Here is a 17,830-nt window from a genome sequence, read left to right as displayed (position 1 = left end):
GGCCCCTGGAAAGCGGGGGGCCCCAGCCAGCCCCTTTGCTACTAATTTGCTAGCCATTATGAACACCGCTAACTTCTGTAATGCCCTAGCAAGGCAAATTAAAGGGATTATCCATACCAGACATCCCCTTTAAGCAGAAGTGAGCTCTAAATTCCTCTTTTTGATCCCTAAACTCCCAACTCTTTTTTTTTTTCCTACTTGTGCCCGAATTTGTGATGATTAATCCGTATCGGTAAGAAGAAGAACGTTCCTGGAGCTCGATGAATCACCCTCCCCATCATCATTAGAACAATAACCCCCATTTAGCATCCGGCGGTCGTGACTCTCATCATCTTTGGCCCCTTTTCTCCGCGCTCATTGGTTGGGTGCCACCTTGACGTCACTCGGGCCAACCTGTAAGTTCTTCCAAAGGCGTCACCAGGGTGCGGATGATGGGGGTGGTGTCATCTACGTGAGCCCTATGGGGAAAGTCACGGGAAAGCCTCGGAGACTCATTGAATATTGATGAAGGGACGTCACCAGGAGGGCCCCCATATGGCGAGTGGAGTAATTAGATTTCGCTCCCCGGTCCTGCCCCTCTCCTCCTATATAAAGTGGGGCACACTGGGGAGAGGACTGTTCCACTGAGGCGCCGGTGGAGAGCAGAGCAGTAAGTCTTCACGCCCTGCCTGGGAAGAACCTTCGCCTCCCTGCTCTTCCTCCGGAGCTGACAGCGCTTGTCTTCTTTTGCAGATTCCACCCCTGGGCGGCTGTTCAGCTCCTCTCTCCGTTTTTGAGTCTCAGCCTCCGTCCTCCTGCCAGCGAGGGAGAAGCATGAAGATCCTCGTAGCCTTCGCTGTGGCCATGCTGGTGTCGGCGCAGGTCTTCGCCGCAGACATCGGACTGGATGAAATCGACTGGCCGTACAGTGACCAAATCCAGGTAGGCGACATTTCGTTTCCAATTTTGTACAATTTGTACTTTTTTATTTTTTTATTTTTACATTTCTTTTTTTCTTTTAAATATTTGGATTCCAAAAAAGTTTTCTTTTCGGAACTTTCAAAAATATCAAAGATAGAAATCTACATTTCCTGGTGATTTGGGATCATTAGGGCATTGTTACATGGTACTGATATATTAATGTAGCAGAGTCCAACCTGTAACTCAATACAGTGCCTAGACCTGCAGTCCTATGTAAAAACATCAGAACATAGCCAAATGGTAAACCCGGCTCTGCTACATTTATTTAATCAATTTCGCTCTATTACATTCATAAACTTACACCGGTTGCAAAAGTATTTTCAGCTCTGCTACACTCGCAATCAATTATTATATTCGGCTCTGCTGCATCTCTAAATGCAAACCTGTTGCACTTAATAAACTTGTGATATCGCAGGCAGCTGTGCCAGATGACAAACTCAATTTTAAGGCATGGATACATTCGGCTCTGCTACATTCATGAACTCAAAACTAATACGTTTGTTATCGCTGCTCTGCTGCACTAATAATCTCAGCTCTGCTACACTAACAAAAGCAGATATAATATAATAGGTATCTTTGCCAAGTGACAAACTCAACTTTAAGACATTAATACATTCACCTCTGCTACATTCATGAATTCAAAACTATTACGTTAGTAAATTCAGCTCTGCTACAATAATAAACACAACTCTGCTACATTAATGAACGAGACACTATTACATTAATAAACTCGGCTCTGCTGCATTAATGAATACAACACTATTACATTAATAAACTCAGCTCTGCTATGCTAATAAATACAGCTCTGCTACGTTAATGAACACAACACTATTACATTAATAAACTCAGCTCTGCTACATTAATAAATACAGCTCTGCTACATTAATGAACGAGACACTATTATATTAATAAACTCAGCTCTGCTAAGCTAATAAACACAGCTCTGCTACATTAATGAACGTGACACTATTACATTAATAAATTCAGCTCTGCTACATTAATAGACACAGCTCTGCTACATTAATGAACGAGACACTATTACATTAATAAATTCAGCTCTGCTACATTAATGAACGTGACACTATTACATTAATAAACTCAGCTCTGCTATGCTAATCTGCTACGCTAATAAATTCCGCTCTGCTTGAAATGCCAAATGACAAACTCATCTCTTCTACACATACACATTCAGTTCTGTACCTTCATCAAGTCAGCAATGCCACATTTGTAAAATCAAACCTGTTGCAATAACAAACTCAGCTCTGCTCGCAATATCACCGCTAAAGATGGCAAATGACAAACTCTGCTCTGCTACATCAATAAACGCATATCTACCATAGTAATCAGCTGAACTCATTATTCAGCTCTGCTATACTGACATTGACACCTGTTGCACCAATAAACTTAGCTCTGCTCATGTTACCACAATATGCTGTGCCAAACGACAAACTCTGCTCTGCTACACTAATAACTCTAGATCTGCTACCTCAATAATGTCAGTAATGATATATTAATAAACTAAACTCTTTCACGTCATTAAACTCCGCTCTGCTTGTTACATCACAACGAGCTGTGCCAAATGACAAACTCCTTTATCATTTCAAGAATGCTACAGTATCACCCCCAGTTCTGCTGAATTATTACTTTCAGCTCTGCTATATTACTACATGCAAACCTGTTACACTGATAAACTTGTGATATCGCAGTGAGCTGTGCCAGATGACAAACTCCGCTCTCCTACATCACTAACCGTAGCCCTGCTGCCTCAGCTCAACATCTCCACATAAACAAACTCAGCTCTGCTTGTGAGATATGAAGGATGACAAAGTCCTATTTCCTACTTTTATATATTTCTCTCTGCTACGTTAACAAAATGAAATCTGCTACATAAATGAAGTGAGCTCCGCTATACTAATAAACTCTGTGCTGCTTCTAATATCGCAGCGAGGTGTGCCAAATGACAAACTCAGCTCATTATACTATTAATCCTGCCTTATCCTTTCTGCATTAATAAACTAAAATCTGCTACAGTAAGAAACTCGGCTCTGCTATACGGGAAAAGTCAAAACTGCAAGAAGAAGCTCGTCTTATGTTCCTTATGTTTGATAATTGTCATTTATAATTGATTATTTCCCTTCTATGCGCCAAGATAAAGAGGTACACGGTATTAACCCTAGAAAGGAATAATGTCCACAAAAACGTATGTTTAAGAAAATGAAATAAAAAAATTCAATTTAAAATTCATCACCAGAAGCTGAGAAGAACGGTCAGTATAATAAATGTCCCGACTGCTGAGCCCAGTGCTGGTGCTGGGTCCGATGTCTCCTCCAGATCAGGCAAATCCGCTCGTACAAAGGAAATGTAGCAGAGCGGAACCTAAACTGCAACATAATAATCATAGGATTACCTGCAGAAAGCGCAATCACCATAATGGCTGCGTCACTAATGACCCAATATAAAGATCTATCTATTATCTATCTATCTATCTATCTATCTATCTATCTATCTATCTATCTATCTATCTATTATCTATCTATCTATTATCTATCTATCTATCTATTATCTATCTATCTATCTATCTATAATCTATCTATCTATTATCTATCTATCTATCTATATCTATTATCTATCTATTATCTATCTATTATCTATCTATTATCTATCTATCTATCTATCTATAATCTATCTATTTATTATCTATCTATCTATATCTATTATCTATCTATTATCTATCTATCTATCTATAATCTATCTATTTATTATCTATCTATCTATATCTATTATCTATCTATTATCTATCTATTATCTATTATCTATCTATCTATTATCTATCTATCTATCTATCTATCTGTCTATTATATATCTATTATCTATCTATCTATTATCTATCTATCGCTATCTCTCTATCTATCTATTATCTATTATCTCTCTATCTATCTATTATCTATTATCTATCTATCATCTATCTATCTATCTATCTATCTATCTATCTATCTATCTATCTATCTATCTATCTATCTATCTATCTATCTATCTTCTATCTATCCTGACCCCACCATTTCTCCAGTAGATTTGTCCCATTCTTATTACTTGCCTATATTTTATATACCGGTTTAGTTTGGCACATGTAGCAGAGCTGAATTTGTCTCTACAGCTCTTTCTTACAATCACTTTTATGAGGTGAGTTCATGTCCAGTCCTAGTTTTGCAATAGTGAAATCTTCAGCCCCCCGCTGTGTACTCGGGTCCCGATCCGTTCTGTTTGGACTGTTCGGGCTAACGCTGTCTTTCCTTCCAGGTGTAGCAGAGCTGAACTTGCTATTTCTTTCATAGTAATCACCAGTTGAATGATGATAATTTGTGTCCCTTTATTTCTACGTCAAATTATTGAGAAGACATTGTGCCAACTGACAAACTCCTCTACATCGCACGGCCACAAAAACCTCAGATGTGACGGTAACGTCTGTCCTCACAAGTCGCAGGGCCACCGGAGATTATAATCCCAGCTCAAAGTGGATTATATTAAGTAAAGGGCAATTTATTCCAGACGTTTCGCAGGAAAGCGTCCACGTCTGTGCTCCACGTGTGTAACGGGGGGTCTCACATCATAAAGACGCCCGTGTTCCTGCTGTACTAATATGGGGGGAACCAACTGGTCCCAACAAACATCAATATTTGACTTGGAAACCGGAGTCGAAACTTGAAGCTTGTGGACCCCAATGGAAAGGGGCCCCAACTAGCACGGTCCTTTACTAGTATCAGGCTTCTCATAGGGACCAAAGGGGCCTTTTGGGTCCCATTAGCTCCAGGTCCCAGTTTCAACTGCATCCCCTGCACCCACTGTAGTTCCCCCCCCCCCCTGATATTAACCCTACATGACTGGGTCTGATTGGCCAATCAGAATTGCCCACCAGAACCTCTGCCTACTGGACCCCCTGCCGCTGTTACTTGCAGAATAGGCAGATGGAAGGTGAGATTAGGGGGGTAATCCCAGTAAAATATACATTATCGGGTTTTATAGGAACTGGTTTTGAAATCTTAAAAATAAATGCTTGGGCTAAAATTAGAAAAAAAAACATCCAAAAAAGTAAAATAAATAACAGCAGATAAAAAAAAACAGCAAGAAAAAAAAATAAAAGCAAAATATATAAAACCTTAAAAAAGTCCAAAATAAAAAAATATGAAAAATAAGATTAAAAATAGCAATAGAAAATAAACAAAAAAAGAAGAAAAATAATACAACAGAAAATAGCAAATAATTAAGAAAAAAACGGTAAAAAACGGGGGGAAAACCTTCTTCCAAAAAGTAACTTATGTAACCTAAGTAATAAACTAAAATACATAAATTTTAAAGAAATAAGTGCTAAATAAAATGAACAAAATATAAGTAAATACTAAAATAAAATAAACAGAATTTAGATTTTTTTTAGAAAACAGGAAAAAAATTACAATTTAAAATATGCAAAAAAAAAAAATCAAATCATCACCCCCAAAAAGTCCAAAGCAAGGTTGTATTTTTTCCTAGGCTGTTACTGTCTCTGATGACCTTGTTTGTAGCCGCTCCTGTAGACAGTAGGGTTGATTTCCCGCTCGGCCCTTTCCTCTTTGGGACTCATTAATTAAATCCATCACTTTCCGGGACGTCACAAGTGATAGTGATGGGTCAGCGTCTTCTACCATCCACAGCACAGTACAGTAGTGATCACACTAAGGTCACATCCCAAGTGGATCCCTAATCTGGGTCTAATGACCTGTGGGGGGAAGGTGTGGGTTGGGGGGTCATTTACTTTTTAAAATTAGCCCTTTCCTAATATAATCCTTGTGAATGAGATTCCTGAAGACCCAATGTCAGAAAGCCTCATTGTCAGGAATTAGAAGATCTCAGGACCACGGACAGCAGCAGGAGTATCCCAGACGTAGCAGAGCTGAGTTTGTCAATGTAATGTTTCATTTCTTTACTAGCTGATTGCAGGTAAAACTGAGTGAAATGGATAAAATGTCACAGAGGAAAAAAGGACTAACTCAGCTCTGCTACACTCGTGGTAGTGCTACAGCTCTGCTGCATCCGTGCATTATACAGAGTACAGACTATCAGAACGCGGAGAGCGGAGGAGCTTTCTGTGAAGCCTCTAATGACACATGATGGCTATGGCAGCACTATGTGCAGTGTGCGGTGATTTACTGAGCGCGGTCTGTATATTGTCCATTAGCGCATCGTTCTATCATACCCATCATGTGTCATTAACAGCTTCATTCACTTTACACATTATCCAGAGCTGTAATCCCTGGAGGGAAACTTAATGTTCTGAGAAGGTTTTGTACATTCTTAATTTCCAGCCCGGAGTAAAATGGTTCCTTATGAAATGTGATGTTTGGTTGTAAAGTCATATTGGACGTAGCTTCTTGTGTGAGCAGTGATAAGATGATATCACACAACCGGGGCAGCAGATGGTAATCATGTGGCATTATCAGAGACACTGGACTGGGTGCTGCTCCATTCTTGGGTCTTCATGTTTCTCAATGTTCATGAACTCCCTGATTGTATCTATACATTCTTCCTTTCTTTCTTTCCTCCTTCCTCACTTTGGACCATCCATCCAGCTACCTTACTCTCAAGTCTTCCTTCTTTATTTCCTTCCTTCCTCCCTCCCTCCTTTCCTTCCTTCCTTCATTCCTCCCTCCCTTCCTTCCTTCCTTCCTTCCTTCCTCCCTCCCTCCCTCCCTCCCTCCTTTCCTTCCTCCCTCCCTCCTTTCCTTCCTTCCTGCCTACCTTCCTTCCTCCTCTTCCTGCCTCCCTTCCTTCCTCCCTCCCTCCCTCCCTCCTTTCCTTCCTTCCTTCCTTCCTTCCTACCTTCCTTCCTTCCTCTTTCTCTTCCTGCCTCCCTTCCTTCCTTCCTCCCTCCCTCTCTCCCTTCCTTCCTCCCTCTCTCTCCCTTCCTTCCTCCCTCCCTCTCTCCCCTCCTTCCTCCCTCTCTCTCTCCCTTCCTCCCTCTCTCTCCCTTCCTTCCTCTCTCTCCCTTCCTTCCTTCCTCCCTCCCTCTCTCCCCTCCTTCCTCCCTCTCTCTCTCTCCCTTCCTCCCTCTCTCTCTCTCCCTTCCTTCCTCTCTCTCCCTTCCTTCCTTCCTCCCTCCCTCTCTCTCTCCCTTCCTTCCTCTCTCTCCCTTCCTTCCTTCCTCCCTCCCTCTCTCTCCCTTCCTTCCTCCCTCTCTCTCCCTTCCTTCCTTCCTCCCTCCCTCTCTCTCTCTCCCTTCCTTCCTTCTTCCCTCTCTCCCTTCCTTCCTTCTTCCCTCTCTCCCTTCCTTCCTTCTTCCCTCTCTCCCTTCCTTCCTCCCTCTCTCTCCCTTCCTCCCTCTCTCCCTTCCTTCCTCCCTCCCTCTCTCCCTTCCTTCCTCCCTCTCTCTCTCCCTTCCTTCCTTCCTTCCTCCCTCTCCCTTCCTTCCTCCCTCCCTCTCTCTCCCTTCCTTGCTTCCTTCCTCCCTCTCTCCCTTCCTTCCTCCCTCTCTCTCCCTTCCTCCCTCTCTCCCTTCCTTCCTCCCTTCCTTCCTCCCTTCCTCCCTCCCTTCGTTTCTTCCTCCCTCTCTCTCCCTTCCTTCCTTCCTTCCTCCCTCCCTCCCTTCTTTTTTCTATCCAAACATCCTCCACACCTCTCTATCTCTCGCTTATATCCTTCATTCTTTCCATTCATCTTCCCTAATTTATTTCTTTTTAAGGATATATAATATATGCTGTATGTCCTCTCTCTCTCTCTCTCTCTTTTCCTTTCTTCCATCCTCACCTCTTTCTATCCCTTCATCGCTCCCTTTTTCCTACCACATTTCCTTCTTTTGTTTCTTTCCTTTCTCCTTACATATCCTTCCTTTCCTTTCAATCATCTATCTATCCAACCATTCTCCCCCTTCCTTTGCCTCTACCCCTTACCCCTTCCATCCCTACATCTTGCTGTTGGCTGTCTTCTTCTTTTCCCTTTTACTCCTCTATGCTTCTCGACAATCATGATCTCCTTCCAACCTCTCTACCTACCTAATTTCATTCATTTCTTCCTTTACTATGGACCAACTATCTATCCTTGGACCCCCACTGTTTTCTTCCTACCATTCATCCTTAGATCTCTTGATCCTTCCTTTTAACCATCCATTAGTTTATCCCTTCATTCCTCCCTCATCCTTTCCATTACTTCTTTTGTGTCCCTTCTTTCCTGTTACTGGCTGTCCTTTTCTTTTTCCTTTACCTCTCCCATGCTTCCCAACATTCATGATCGCCCTCATCCTTCCACCTCTCCTTCCTTCCCTGCTTTCATTCGTCTATCCATCCATGCATCATTTCCTCATTCTCTACCTTCATCCTTTTTCCTTTCTTCTTAAAAAGCATCTATTCATCTAACCAATCATTTCTTTTGCTTTCTTCATTCCCGCCATCATTATCTTTCACCATCTGTCCATTCCTCTGATCCCTCCTCCATTTTCTCTTTCCTTCCTGTTACTAGCTGTCCTCTTCTTTTTCCTATAACTCTGCCATCCTTCCTAATAGTGATGGTATCCCTCCTTCACTGCATCTATCCAGCCATGCATCACATCCTCATTTGCTATCTTCTCAATTTCTTCTTCCAATTAAGCATCCATTCATCTAACCATTCCTTCCTTCATTCCTTCCTTCATTCCATCCTTGCGTCCATCCTTCCTACCTACCTTCCTTCTTTCCTTCCCTCCCTCCTTCCTTCTTTCTTTCCTTCCTTCCTTTTTTCCTTTTTTCTTTCCTTCCTTCTTTCCACCCTTTTATCATTTCTTCCTTTCTTCTTTCCCCCTTCCTTCCTTTTTCCCTTCATTCCATCCTTCTTTCCTTCCTTCCATTCTTCCTTCTTCCGTTCCTTTTTTCCTTCCTCTCTTCCTTTCTTCTTTCCTTCATTCCTTTTTCTTCTTCCTTCCTTTCTTTCTTTCTTTCTTTCTTTCTTTCTTTCTTTCTTTCCTTCTTTCCTTCTTTCCTCCTTTCCTCTCTTCCTTCCTTCCTTCCTTCCTTCCTCCCTCTCTTCTTTCCTTTCTCCCTTTCTTTTTCCCTTCCTCCCTTCCTTCTTTCCTTTCTTCCTTTCTTTTTCCCTTCCTCCCTTCTTCTTTCCTTTCTCCCTTATTTCCTTTCTTCATTCTTTCCTTCCTTCTTTCCTTTCTCCCTTATTTCCTTTCTTCATTCTTTCCTTCCATCCTTCCTTTCTCCCTTCTTTCTTTTCTTCTTTGTTTATTTCCATTCTTCCTTCCTTCCATCTTTCTTCTTTCCTTCCTTCCTACCTTCCTTCCTTCCTTCCTTCTTTCTTCTTACTTTCCTTCCTTCTTTCCTTCCATCCTTCCTTTCTCCCTTCTTTCTTTTCTTCTTTGTTTACTTCCTTTCTTCCTTCATTCCTTCCTTCCATCTTTCTTCTTACTTTCCTTCCTTCCTTCCTTCCTTCCTTCCTTCCTTCCTTCCTTCCTTCCTTCCTTCCTTCCTCCCTTCTTTCCTTTGTCTTCCTTCCTTCGTTCCATCATTCTTCTTACTTTCCTTCCTTCCTCACTTCTTTCCTTTCTTCCTTCTTTCCTTCTATCCTTCCTTCCTTCATCTTTCTTCTTACTTTCCTTCCTTCCTTCCTTCCTTCCTTCCTTCCTTCCTTCCTTCCTTCCTTCCTTCCTTCCATCTTTCTTCTTACTTTCCTTCCTTCCTTACTTCTTTCTTTTCTTCCTTCTTTCCTTCCTTCCTTCCATCTTTCTATCCTTCCTCCCTTTCCTTCCTTCTTTCCCTGCTGAAACACGCCTGGTGGATCCTTTTGTAATATCTCCTTTCTGGGGGAAGCATTTGCTGGACTTCCCTTGGTTGATATTCGGAGGCAGCAAATAATGACACTTGAAGACTTGTCATTTTGTAGCAGAGACGTTCTTTCATCCATGATAACCCTCACAAACACTGCACCAGGTGTAGCCATGTCCTGCGGAGAACCACAGATAACAGCAGTGTGACATTATTCTGACAAACGACAACCTCATCTCTGCTACCTCAATGAATGTACTAACCCCCCGATTTCAGGACTGGGGGATGTCACAGACCTCCAGTGTCGCCCTCTTCTGGTAGATCGTGGTGCTGTGACCGATACTTTGAAGGTAGATTTCCCCTTTAATGACCGAATTAAATGAGTTTATAATGTACAAGAGCTCCCTCATTACAGTAACGGATCCCCCGCTCATTATACCAGGCTATCTGTCCGTAAAATCCCTTGTACCGATGCGGCTGCCATATTCGCCTGGATGCTCGGCGGCGTCTGGATGAATGCAATCTCACTGATGTATTGAATACATTTTGGATATTAGGGGGGAGGGGTGGAGAATTGGGGGAATGATGTATACGGCACATTATAGCAGGAGCCGCAACGTGTCACTATGACTTCATCTCCGTAATTAGATCAAACATCGGATTTCTTTATGAATAAGTTCTGTCTGTGATGAAAACCGGGGGATTTAGTTTTCTAGGTCTCTTCACCATCTCCAGTCAATGGGGTTGAGCTGCAATACCTGACGCCAACAATGCGCACAAGGGGCGCTGTTTTAAGAAAAAAAAAACAACCATTTGTCTCATTTTAACTGACCCCTTTAATTTAGTTAACGACCTCTCAGTAAACATCTGTCGTCCTCTTATGTCTCCTATGATTAATGCAATCTATCAATTACAAGGTTGGCGCTGGCATTCGGCCCGCGGGACTCCGATGACAATGCTAGGCACGCTTCACGGAGCCGGCCAGGGTATACCGCTGCCCGCCTTTTTTCCTAATTACTTTAAATAATCAATGCGAATCAATTGCTTCTCTTCCTGGTAAATGGTCGGAGCGGGTGATGTATGGCATAATGCGGAGGATGAAATACATCTCCCCAGGCCAGAAAGTCACCTTGGAGGAGACTCGGCAATTATCTTAAGAGTTCTGCTCGTTCCAAATGTGGAGACTTGTCCGTACTTCAAGAACTGCAGAAACCTGATTAAAACATATGGCGTCAATTCAAGGTACCGGCGAACAAAAATCCAAATAATCCAATAGAAAATCCAATAAATAAAATGTTATTTTTGAAAAGTATTTTATTTACAATTAAAAGTGAGATAATTCCCCCAAAACATCTTTTCCGAAATGTTAAAATAGCAATACAAATGAGCGAATTTGCTATGTCTGAGAGGTATTTTAGCCTCCTTTAAGGAGAATCTGTCACTTGTCTTAAATAGTTATTTTTTCAGATTGTTCTAAAAGCCGCTGTTCTCCTGAATCCGGCGTTGTTACTCTCTGATTTCTACTCCTCTCCAATCCTTAGATATGGCCCCTCTTTCTTGTTTGTAATTCTAGCATTGTTAGCCAAGTGGGCGTGGCACCCAACTCTTCTTATTGGTTATATCCTTGAGGAACACACCCACCTGGCTAAAAAGACTAGATTTCTATCCAGGGAAGAGGGGACCGTATCTCAGGAATGGAGAGGCGTAGGAACAAAAGAAAAACATTGTCGGATTCAGGAGAAGAGCGGCATTTACGCCATTACATGTTTATGGGAAGTGACAGGTCCTCTTTACTAAATAATAGGCAAATCTTCAATGGGCGTGAACAGTTCGTTACTGTGGTAAAACACAAAATGAACTCACATTTATTTATTTTTATTGAATCAGTTCTTTCTTTTTTTACTATTTGGCTTTTATTTTTAGTTTAATCTTTATTTTTTTTCCTTCTATTCTTAGGTACTTTATTACATTCTATATATTATCATTAGTAGTCGTTATTCTAGTAGTAGTAGGAGAAGAAGTAGAAGTCTTACTGTATTATTATCAAAGTGATAATATTGGAGGGACATTGCTTTATTTCTTTTTGTTGATATTAGTAAAATATTATTTCTTTTATTTCCTATTTTATTATGATTAGTGTTTCATTTCTGTGACTTTAATTACACATATTCCTTGACTGCGATTCATTTTTAAATATTTTTTTGTGTATATAATTATTCTTTTCAATGATACATTATTACATCATATTATATATACTATTTTGCACCTTTGCTTAAAAAATATCACAAAACATTAATAAAAAAATATGTGCATATAAAACCACAACTTTTATTTTTTGCTGTGTAATATTAGGAGTCCATAAATCTTTGCCAAGTCTCTGATTTTAGTTTGGGTCATTAGAGCTTTAGTTTGGGTAGGTCTTGTGACTGCGATATTAGTGCAGAAATGCCCCCTTATTGCACCCTGGTGGAAATGGTCTTGTTTTTCTCCTCACAATAGTTTTATGACATGTACATAAGTGGTCTCCAGTCGTATGTCTGACCTGCTTTAGGCTGTGTTCACGTTAGGCTGTGTTCACATGCTAGACTGTTCACATATTGCCTGTGTTCACATATTGGCCTGTGTTCACATATTGGCCTGTGTTCACATGCCGGGCTGTGTTCACATGCGGGGCTGTGTTCATGTGTTGGGCTGTGTTCACATGTTAGGCTGTGTTCACGTGTTAGGCTGTGTTCACATATTAGGCTGTGTTCACATATTAGGCTGTGTTCACGTATTAGGCTGTGTTCACATGCTAGGATGTTCACATGTTGGGCTGTGTTCACGTATTAGGCTGTGTTCACATGCTAGGATGTTCACATGCTGGGCTGTGTTCACATGCTGGGCTGTGTTCACATGCTGGGCTGTGTTCACATGCTGGGCTGTGTTCACATGCTGGGCTGTGCTCACTTGTTGGGCTGTGTTCACATGCTAGGATGTTCACATATTGGCCTGTGTTCACATATTGGCCTGTGTTCACATGCTGGGCTGTGTTCACATGCTGGGCTGTGTTCACATGCTGGGCTGTGTTCACATGCTGGTCTGTGTTCACATGCTAGGATGTTCACATGTTGGGCTGTGTCCACATGTTGGGCTGTGTCCACATGTTGGGCTGTGTTCACGTGTTAGGCTGTGTTCACGTGTTAGGCTGTGTTCACGTGTTAGGCTGTGTTCACGTGTTAGGCTGTGTTCACGTGTTAGGCTGTGTTCACCTGCTAGACTGTGTTGACATGTTGGGCTGTGTTGACATGTTGGGCTGTGTTGGCATGTTGGGCTGTGTTGGCATGTTGGGCTGTGTTCACGTGTTGGGCTGTGTTCACCTGCTGGGCTGTGTTGACATGTTGGGCTGTGTTGACATGTTGGGCTGTGTTGACATGTTGGGCTGTGTTGACATGTTGGGCTGTGTTGACATGTTGGGCTGTGTTGACATGTTGGGCTGTGTTGACATGTTGGGCTGTGTTGACATGTTGGGCTGTGTTGACATGTTGGGCTGTGTTGACATGTTGGGCTGTGTTGACATGTTGGGCTGTGTTGACATGTTGGGCTGTGTTGACATGTTGGGCTGTGTTCACGTGTTAGGCTGTGTTCACATGTTATGCTGTGTTCACCTGCTAGTAGTAAAGAACAAGACGTGCACTCTCGCTAATAGTGGTGCAGACTGAACATGGAGGGATACTCCAGAATATAGTCATGTACAGCAACAGTCGCACTCAAAAAAGAAGTTTTCAGATTTTTTGTTTGAACAAAAAACGTGGTTTTCTTTATTATAGTAAACAAACACCAAAGTAAAAGTATCACCGCAGTGTTTCAAGGTAACGTTTCGACCCACAGGGTCTTTCTCAAACCTTCTAATAGTAGAAACCGAGCGGAGGGCACAAATCCCTGGAGGGGTGCAGGAGTCCCGTTAGGGGCTATAATTGGAGAGTCACAGGAGAGACAAACCACCACCGCAGACACCTGTGACTCTCCAATTATAGCCCCTAACGGGACTCCTGCACCCCTCCAGGGATTTGTGCCCTCCGTTCGGTTTCTACTATTAGAAGGTTTGATAAAGACCCTGTGGGTCGAAACGTTACCTTGAAACACTGTGGTGATACTTTTACTTTGGTGTTCACCTGCTAGGCTGTGTTCACATGCTAGGATGTTCATATGCTGGGCTGTGTTCACATGTTATGCTGTGTTCACATGCTGGGCTGTGTTCACATGTTGGGCTGTGTTCACGTGTTAGGCTGTGTTCACGTTAGGCTGTGTTCATGTGTTAGGCTGTGTTCACATATTAGGCTGTGTTCATGGGAATTTATTTCTTCCTCCTGGACTCATTTCTGTTCTGAATTTAATTTGACTCCTACGCTGATGAAGCAGTGAAGGGTGATTTGTATGAATGTTCTTCCAATAAAAAGGCCGAGTTCAGTAATTAGCAGGACGCAACCGAATGAGCAAATTTGTACAAATGAAAAGGATTAATTGAAGAAAAGAAAACACGATAGTTTCAACTTTTTTCACATGAATTAAACAAGGTTTGACATGAAACGGACCATTGGTTGCAAGACAGCTCGGAGAATTTACTGCAGAAGTAACTTGCTTGTTCTAAAAATTAATTATCTTACGTCAAGTCAATGGTCGTCTCTCAGGGCCTCGCTTTACAATCCGCTTCACATTTAGTAAAGATCATATAAAAATCTAAATAACTTTATTTTTTTCTATTAAATTGGTCACTACGGGGCCATCTTCATCACTTGGATGGTTGGATTTTATATTTTTTAAAGGACCCAGTGGGAAAGTTGTGTTCAGAAATCCAATCAGTAGAGTAGATACTATTGAAAAGTCAATGGTTCAACTGAAAGCCTCAGATGAATATTTGGCACTTAAGTCGGGAACTAAACATTGAAGTGTAGGACTGGGTGCCGTAAATCCATTAATCAACCATTTCCTAGATAATGTTCTTTATAGTTAATATTTTATGGTACAATGGAGGCGTTAAGGGGGTTGTACATACTTCCCCATGACATCATAGAAGAGAATTGTCCTCTTGTGGTGAAATATTCCTTTTGGTGGTTTCTGATGCCAAACCCTTATTGATCAGTTGATCGTTGAGATGACTTCAATTTAAAAAAAAAAGGGGGTTTGTCTTGATCGGAACCCCTTTAATAGAAGTTCGTTGTCAACCTCAAAAAGGTGATATATTCCTTTCGTTTGTACTTTTTGAGCTTTGCTTGCCTTTCATTTTTCAGTCTCGGCCGCTCGTCTGGTTTTTAGTTTTACAAAAATTGTGACTCCATCTTAGCTACAGAGTCTGTTGGAGTCTACGGTGGTCAAAAATTCGAATCAAGCCTTATTTTTGTTACTATGATTGATGTTGGAGATGCTGCTTCTCTTCCTCCCCCATGCTTTACACCACAAGTGTTGCTATTCATCTACCGAGTACTTGACATTTTATCCTTTACTCCCCATTACTGAGGTTTTAGGCCTTTCCTGAGGATCTTTACATAATGCGTTCAATGTAGATAATGTGATTTACTGTAAATGTGATTTCAAGGCAATTATGGACACTTTGTGACCACCCTCTGTTATAGTGATACTGTAAAAATGTATAAACCCTGGAAATGGGAAGATCATTGACCAAGAGCGTAGATTTCTTCTTAACTCTTTATGTGGCAGATCCAGGGATTCTGTAGGCTTTCAGACATTTGCGTTCTGGACTTTGAATTATAACTGCCTATGAATCTCAAGGATGAGAAGTTAGCTCCTTCATTTTTCATGGATTAGGGTGAAGGTCCTGGCTTGGATGGTGGCAATTTACTAATACATTTAGATTGATCGTGATACTAGATCATATTTCACACTTCTCATAGATGGTAACACTAACCTGGGGGCAAAGATTCAGTTTCCTCACTGAGCCATGTATCTACATACTCTTGATAAAGAAGAGTGGCTTGTTGGCAATCCCTATGGCATCCTGGACACTTGACTTGCCAGTCCACCGATCATCACTGGGTACAAAGGCAAAAATCAGTACTGCAAAAAATAGTTATGAGACATTTTGAGCTATTACATTTTTTTGCAAATTAGATGCTGATTAATTAGCATATTTTTACCATGGAGCATTGCCTTCACGTGAGTCTGTTCAATGAGCAGTATGGAAGTTGTAGATTTCCTTTTGAAAAGTTCTTACATTTTTGGCATCTGGAAAATGAAAATTTCTTTTTGGCCAGTTCTTAAATTTTTGCGGTTACCCCAACGTGACCCTCTAGAGTCCTTTATTCTCTTGTCTGTTCAAAGAATAGTAGTTTTCTCCTTTCTCTTGGCTGTAGAACCGGTCCCACCACTCCCTTTTCCATCCTCAGAAAATACAGAATTAGAAAAATAGAGTAGAACACAGGTTGTTATCGCCCATAATTACTAATGCTGCCTGGGGCCCCTCTCTTCAAGGGCCCCATAGGAAACACATTGTCTACTACATGGTCTCTACATCCCCTCACATGTGGTTTGTCCTTGGGCACAGAATCGGGACTGTAGTAAGATCGGGAGCTTTGGGAGGGGGGCACATACTTTTGTCTGTAAGTTGGTTGGTGGAGAATTGAGCGCCCCTGGATACTTTACGTTTTTTTGTATTTTTCTTTTTAGGAGGAATTACCGGTGTTCGAAAATTTTCTACAGAGGATTGCAAGGAAACCAAGACCTGATCAATTTTATGGTTTAATGGGAAAAAGGAACAATGGTAGGTCATATGATGAGTGATCTGTCCATCAATGCGTTAGAAGATGTCATGTCCTACTTTGTTATCACCATTGATGCTTGTGTGTATGATGGTGATGATGTATGCATGATTATAACAATGATCTAAGTAAGCATTATGGTGATGTAAGTATGTATGAATAATGATGATGTATACATGATGATTGTTTATGTGTATATGATGTAAGGATGATGTATGCACGACTAAAACGATGAAGGATGATAATGATTTTTGCATGATGATATATACAGTATATAGTAATGTAAGCATGTATATACGTAAGTATGGATGATGATGTATGCATGATTAAGATAATGATGTATGATGATGATCATGTTTGATGACGATTGATGTACATATGCGAATGTACATGCATATCTATGATGTCAGTATGCATGTATGATGATGACGTGTGCATGATGAAAATGGAGGCCATTATGTTATCTGTACTTCTTCATTGGTCATTGATGTTTCTGGTTCCTAGGGATTAATTTTTATTGTTAAAGTAGCATCTAAAACAAAAAAATGAAAAAACTTAGCAAAATAATAAAATCTACTACCGTTTTATGTCTGCAGATCCGTGTGGATATATGTGTCTCCATGGTTACAGACTACATACAGTCCCTGTAGTCTGATCTTACACATACACTCTCCGCCATCTCTTTCCCACTTCTTGTTAATTTACAGTTAAATTAGACTGATGGAAGGAAATATGACTGTAGGATCAGACTACAGAGCTTGTTTGTAGTCTGTTACCATGGAGACCTATATATAGGTTCTAAGTATACATAAAATGGGAACAGATCATTTGCATTTATTTACAATTTTAAATTTATGACTGCTTTCAAAAAAATTCTTGCTAATGGTGGACATAGTCTTTAAATCAAACCATGCCTGCTTCTTGCCTGTAGTATGGATTTACCCAATGTAGGCAAGCCGATACAATTCTGTAAACTCTGGCCAAATGTGGGTGATCTGAGGTGGGTTCGGGAAACTCTTGAGTGGGCCAGAGATGTACCTAGGCCCGACTTTGAGGTGGGATCAAATCCTAAGGTGGGGGTCAGATTGCCCTATTCTCCTAACACTAATGTTGGTAAGAACTGACTGAACTGTGGGTATGCCATTAATGTCTGTGGAGGGAAAACCCATTAAAGACACCCCCTTTAAGCCATTTTCAGTGATGATATCACTTGGCCGTGAATGGGTAGACATAGCGTTGACATCATTGCTCACTAGTCGCTCATTAGGTCTGATGTCACCGATTATTAATCATTAACTGTGTAAAAACGGTTAGTGATGTCACCCATAAGCAGAGAAGGCGACCTTATCA

General features: G+C 41.2%; 1 protein-coding gene across 2 annotated transcripts in view; it reads left to right on the top strand.

Annotated features, from left to right (window-relative positions):
* Positions 1-424: 424 nt before the first annotated feature.
* The window catches only part of LOC138641739 (tachykinin-like peptide), a 28,916-nt gene continuing 11,510 nt past the window's right edge, over positions 425-17,830 (top strand). The window contains exons 1-3 of one of the 2 annotated variants that reach the window (XM_069729365.1): positions 425-649; positions 733-921; positions 16,389-16,482. In XM_069729365.1, the coding sequence (XP_069585466.1) occupies positions 814-921; positions 16,389-16,482 (202 nt within the window). In that variant the 5' untranslated portion in view covers positions 425-649; positions 733-813. The remainder of the gene's footprint in view (positions 650-732; positions 922-16,388; positions 16,483-17,830) is intronic. The other variant, XM_069729364.1, reaches the window with a different exon arrangement.

This window comes from Ranitomeya imitator, chromosome 6 (assembly GCF_032444005.1).
Source record: "Ranitomeya imitator isolate aRanImi1 chromosome 6, aRanImi1.pri, whole genome shotgun sequence".
In the NCBI taxonomy this organism is placed as follows: Eukaryota; Metazoa; Chordata; class Amphibia; order Anura; family Dendrobatidae; genus Ranitomeya; species Ranitomeya imitator.
The sequence above is the reverse complement of the archived record's forward strand: the minus strand, read 5'-3'. Positions and strand labels throughout refer to the sequence as shown.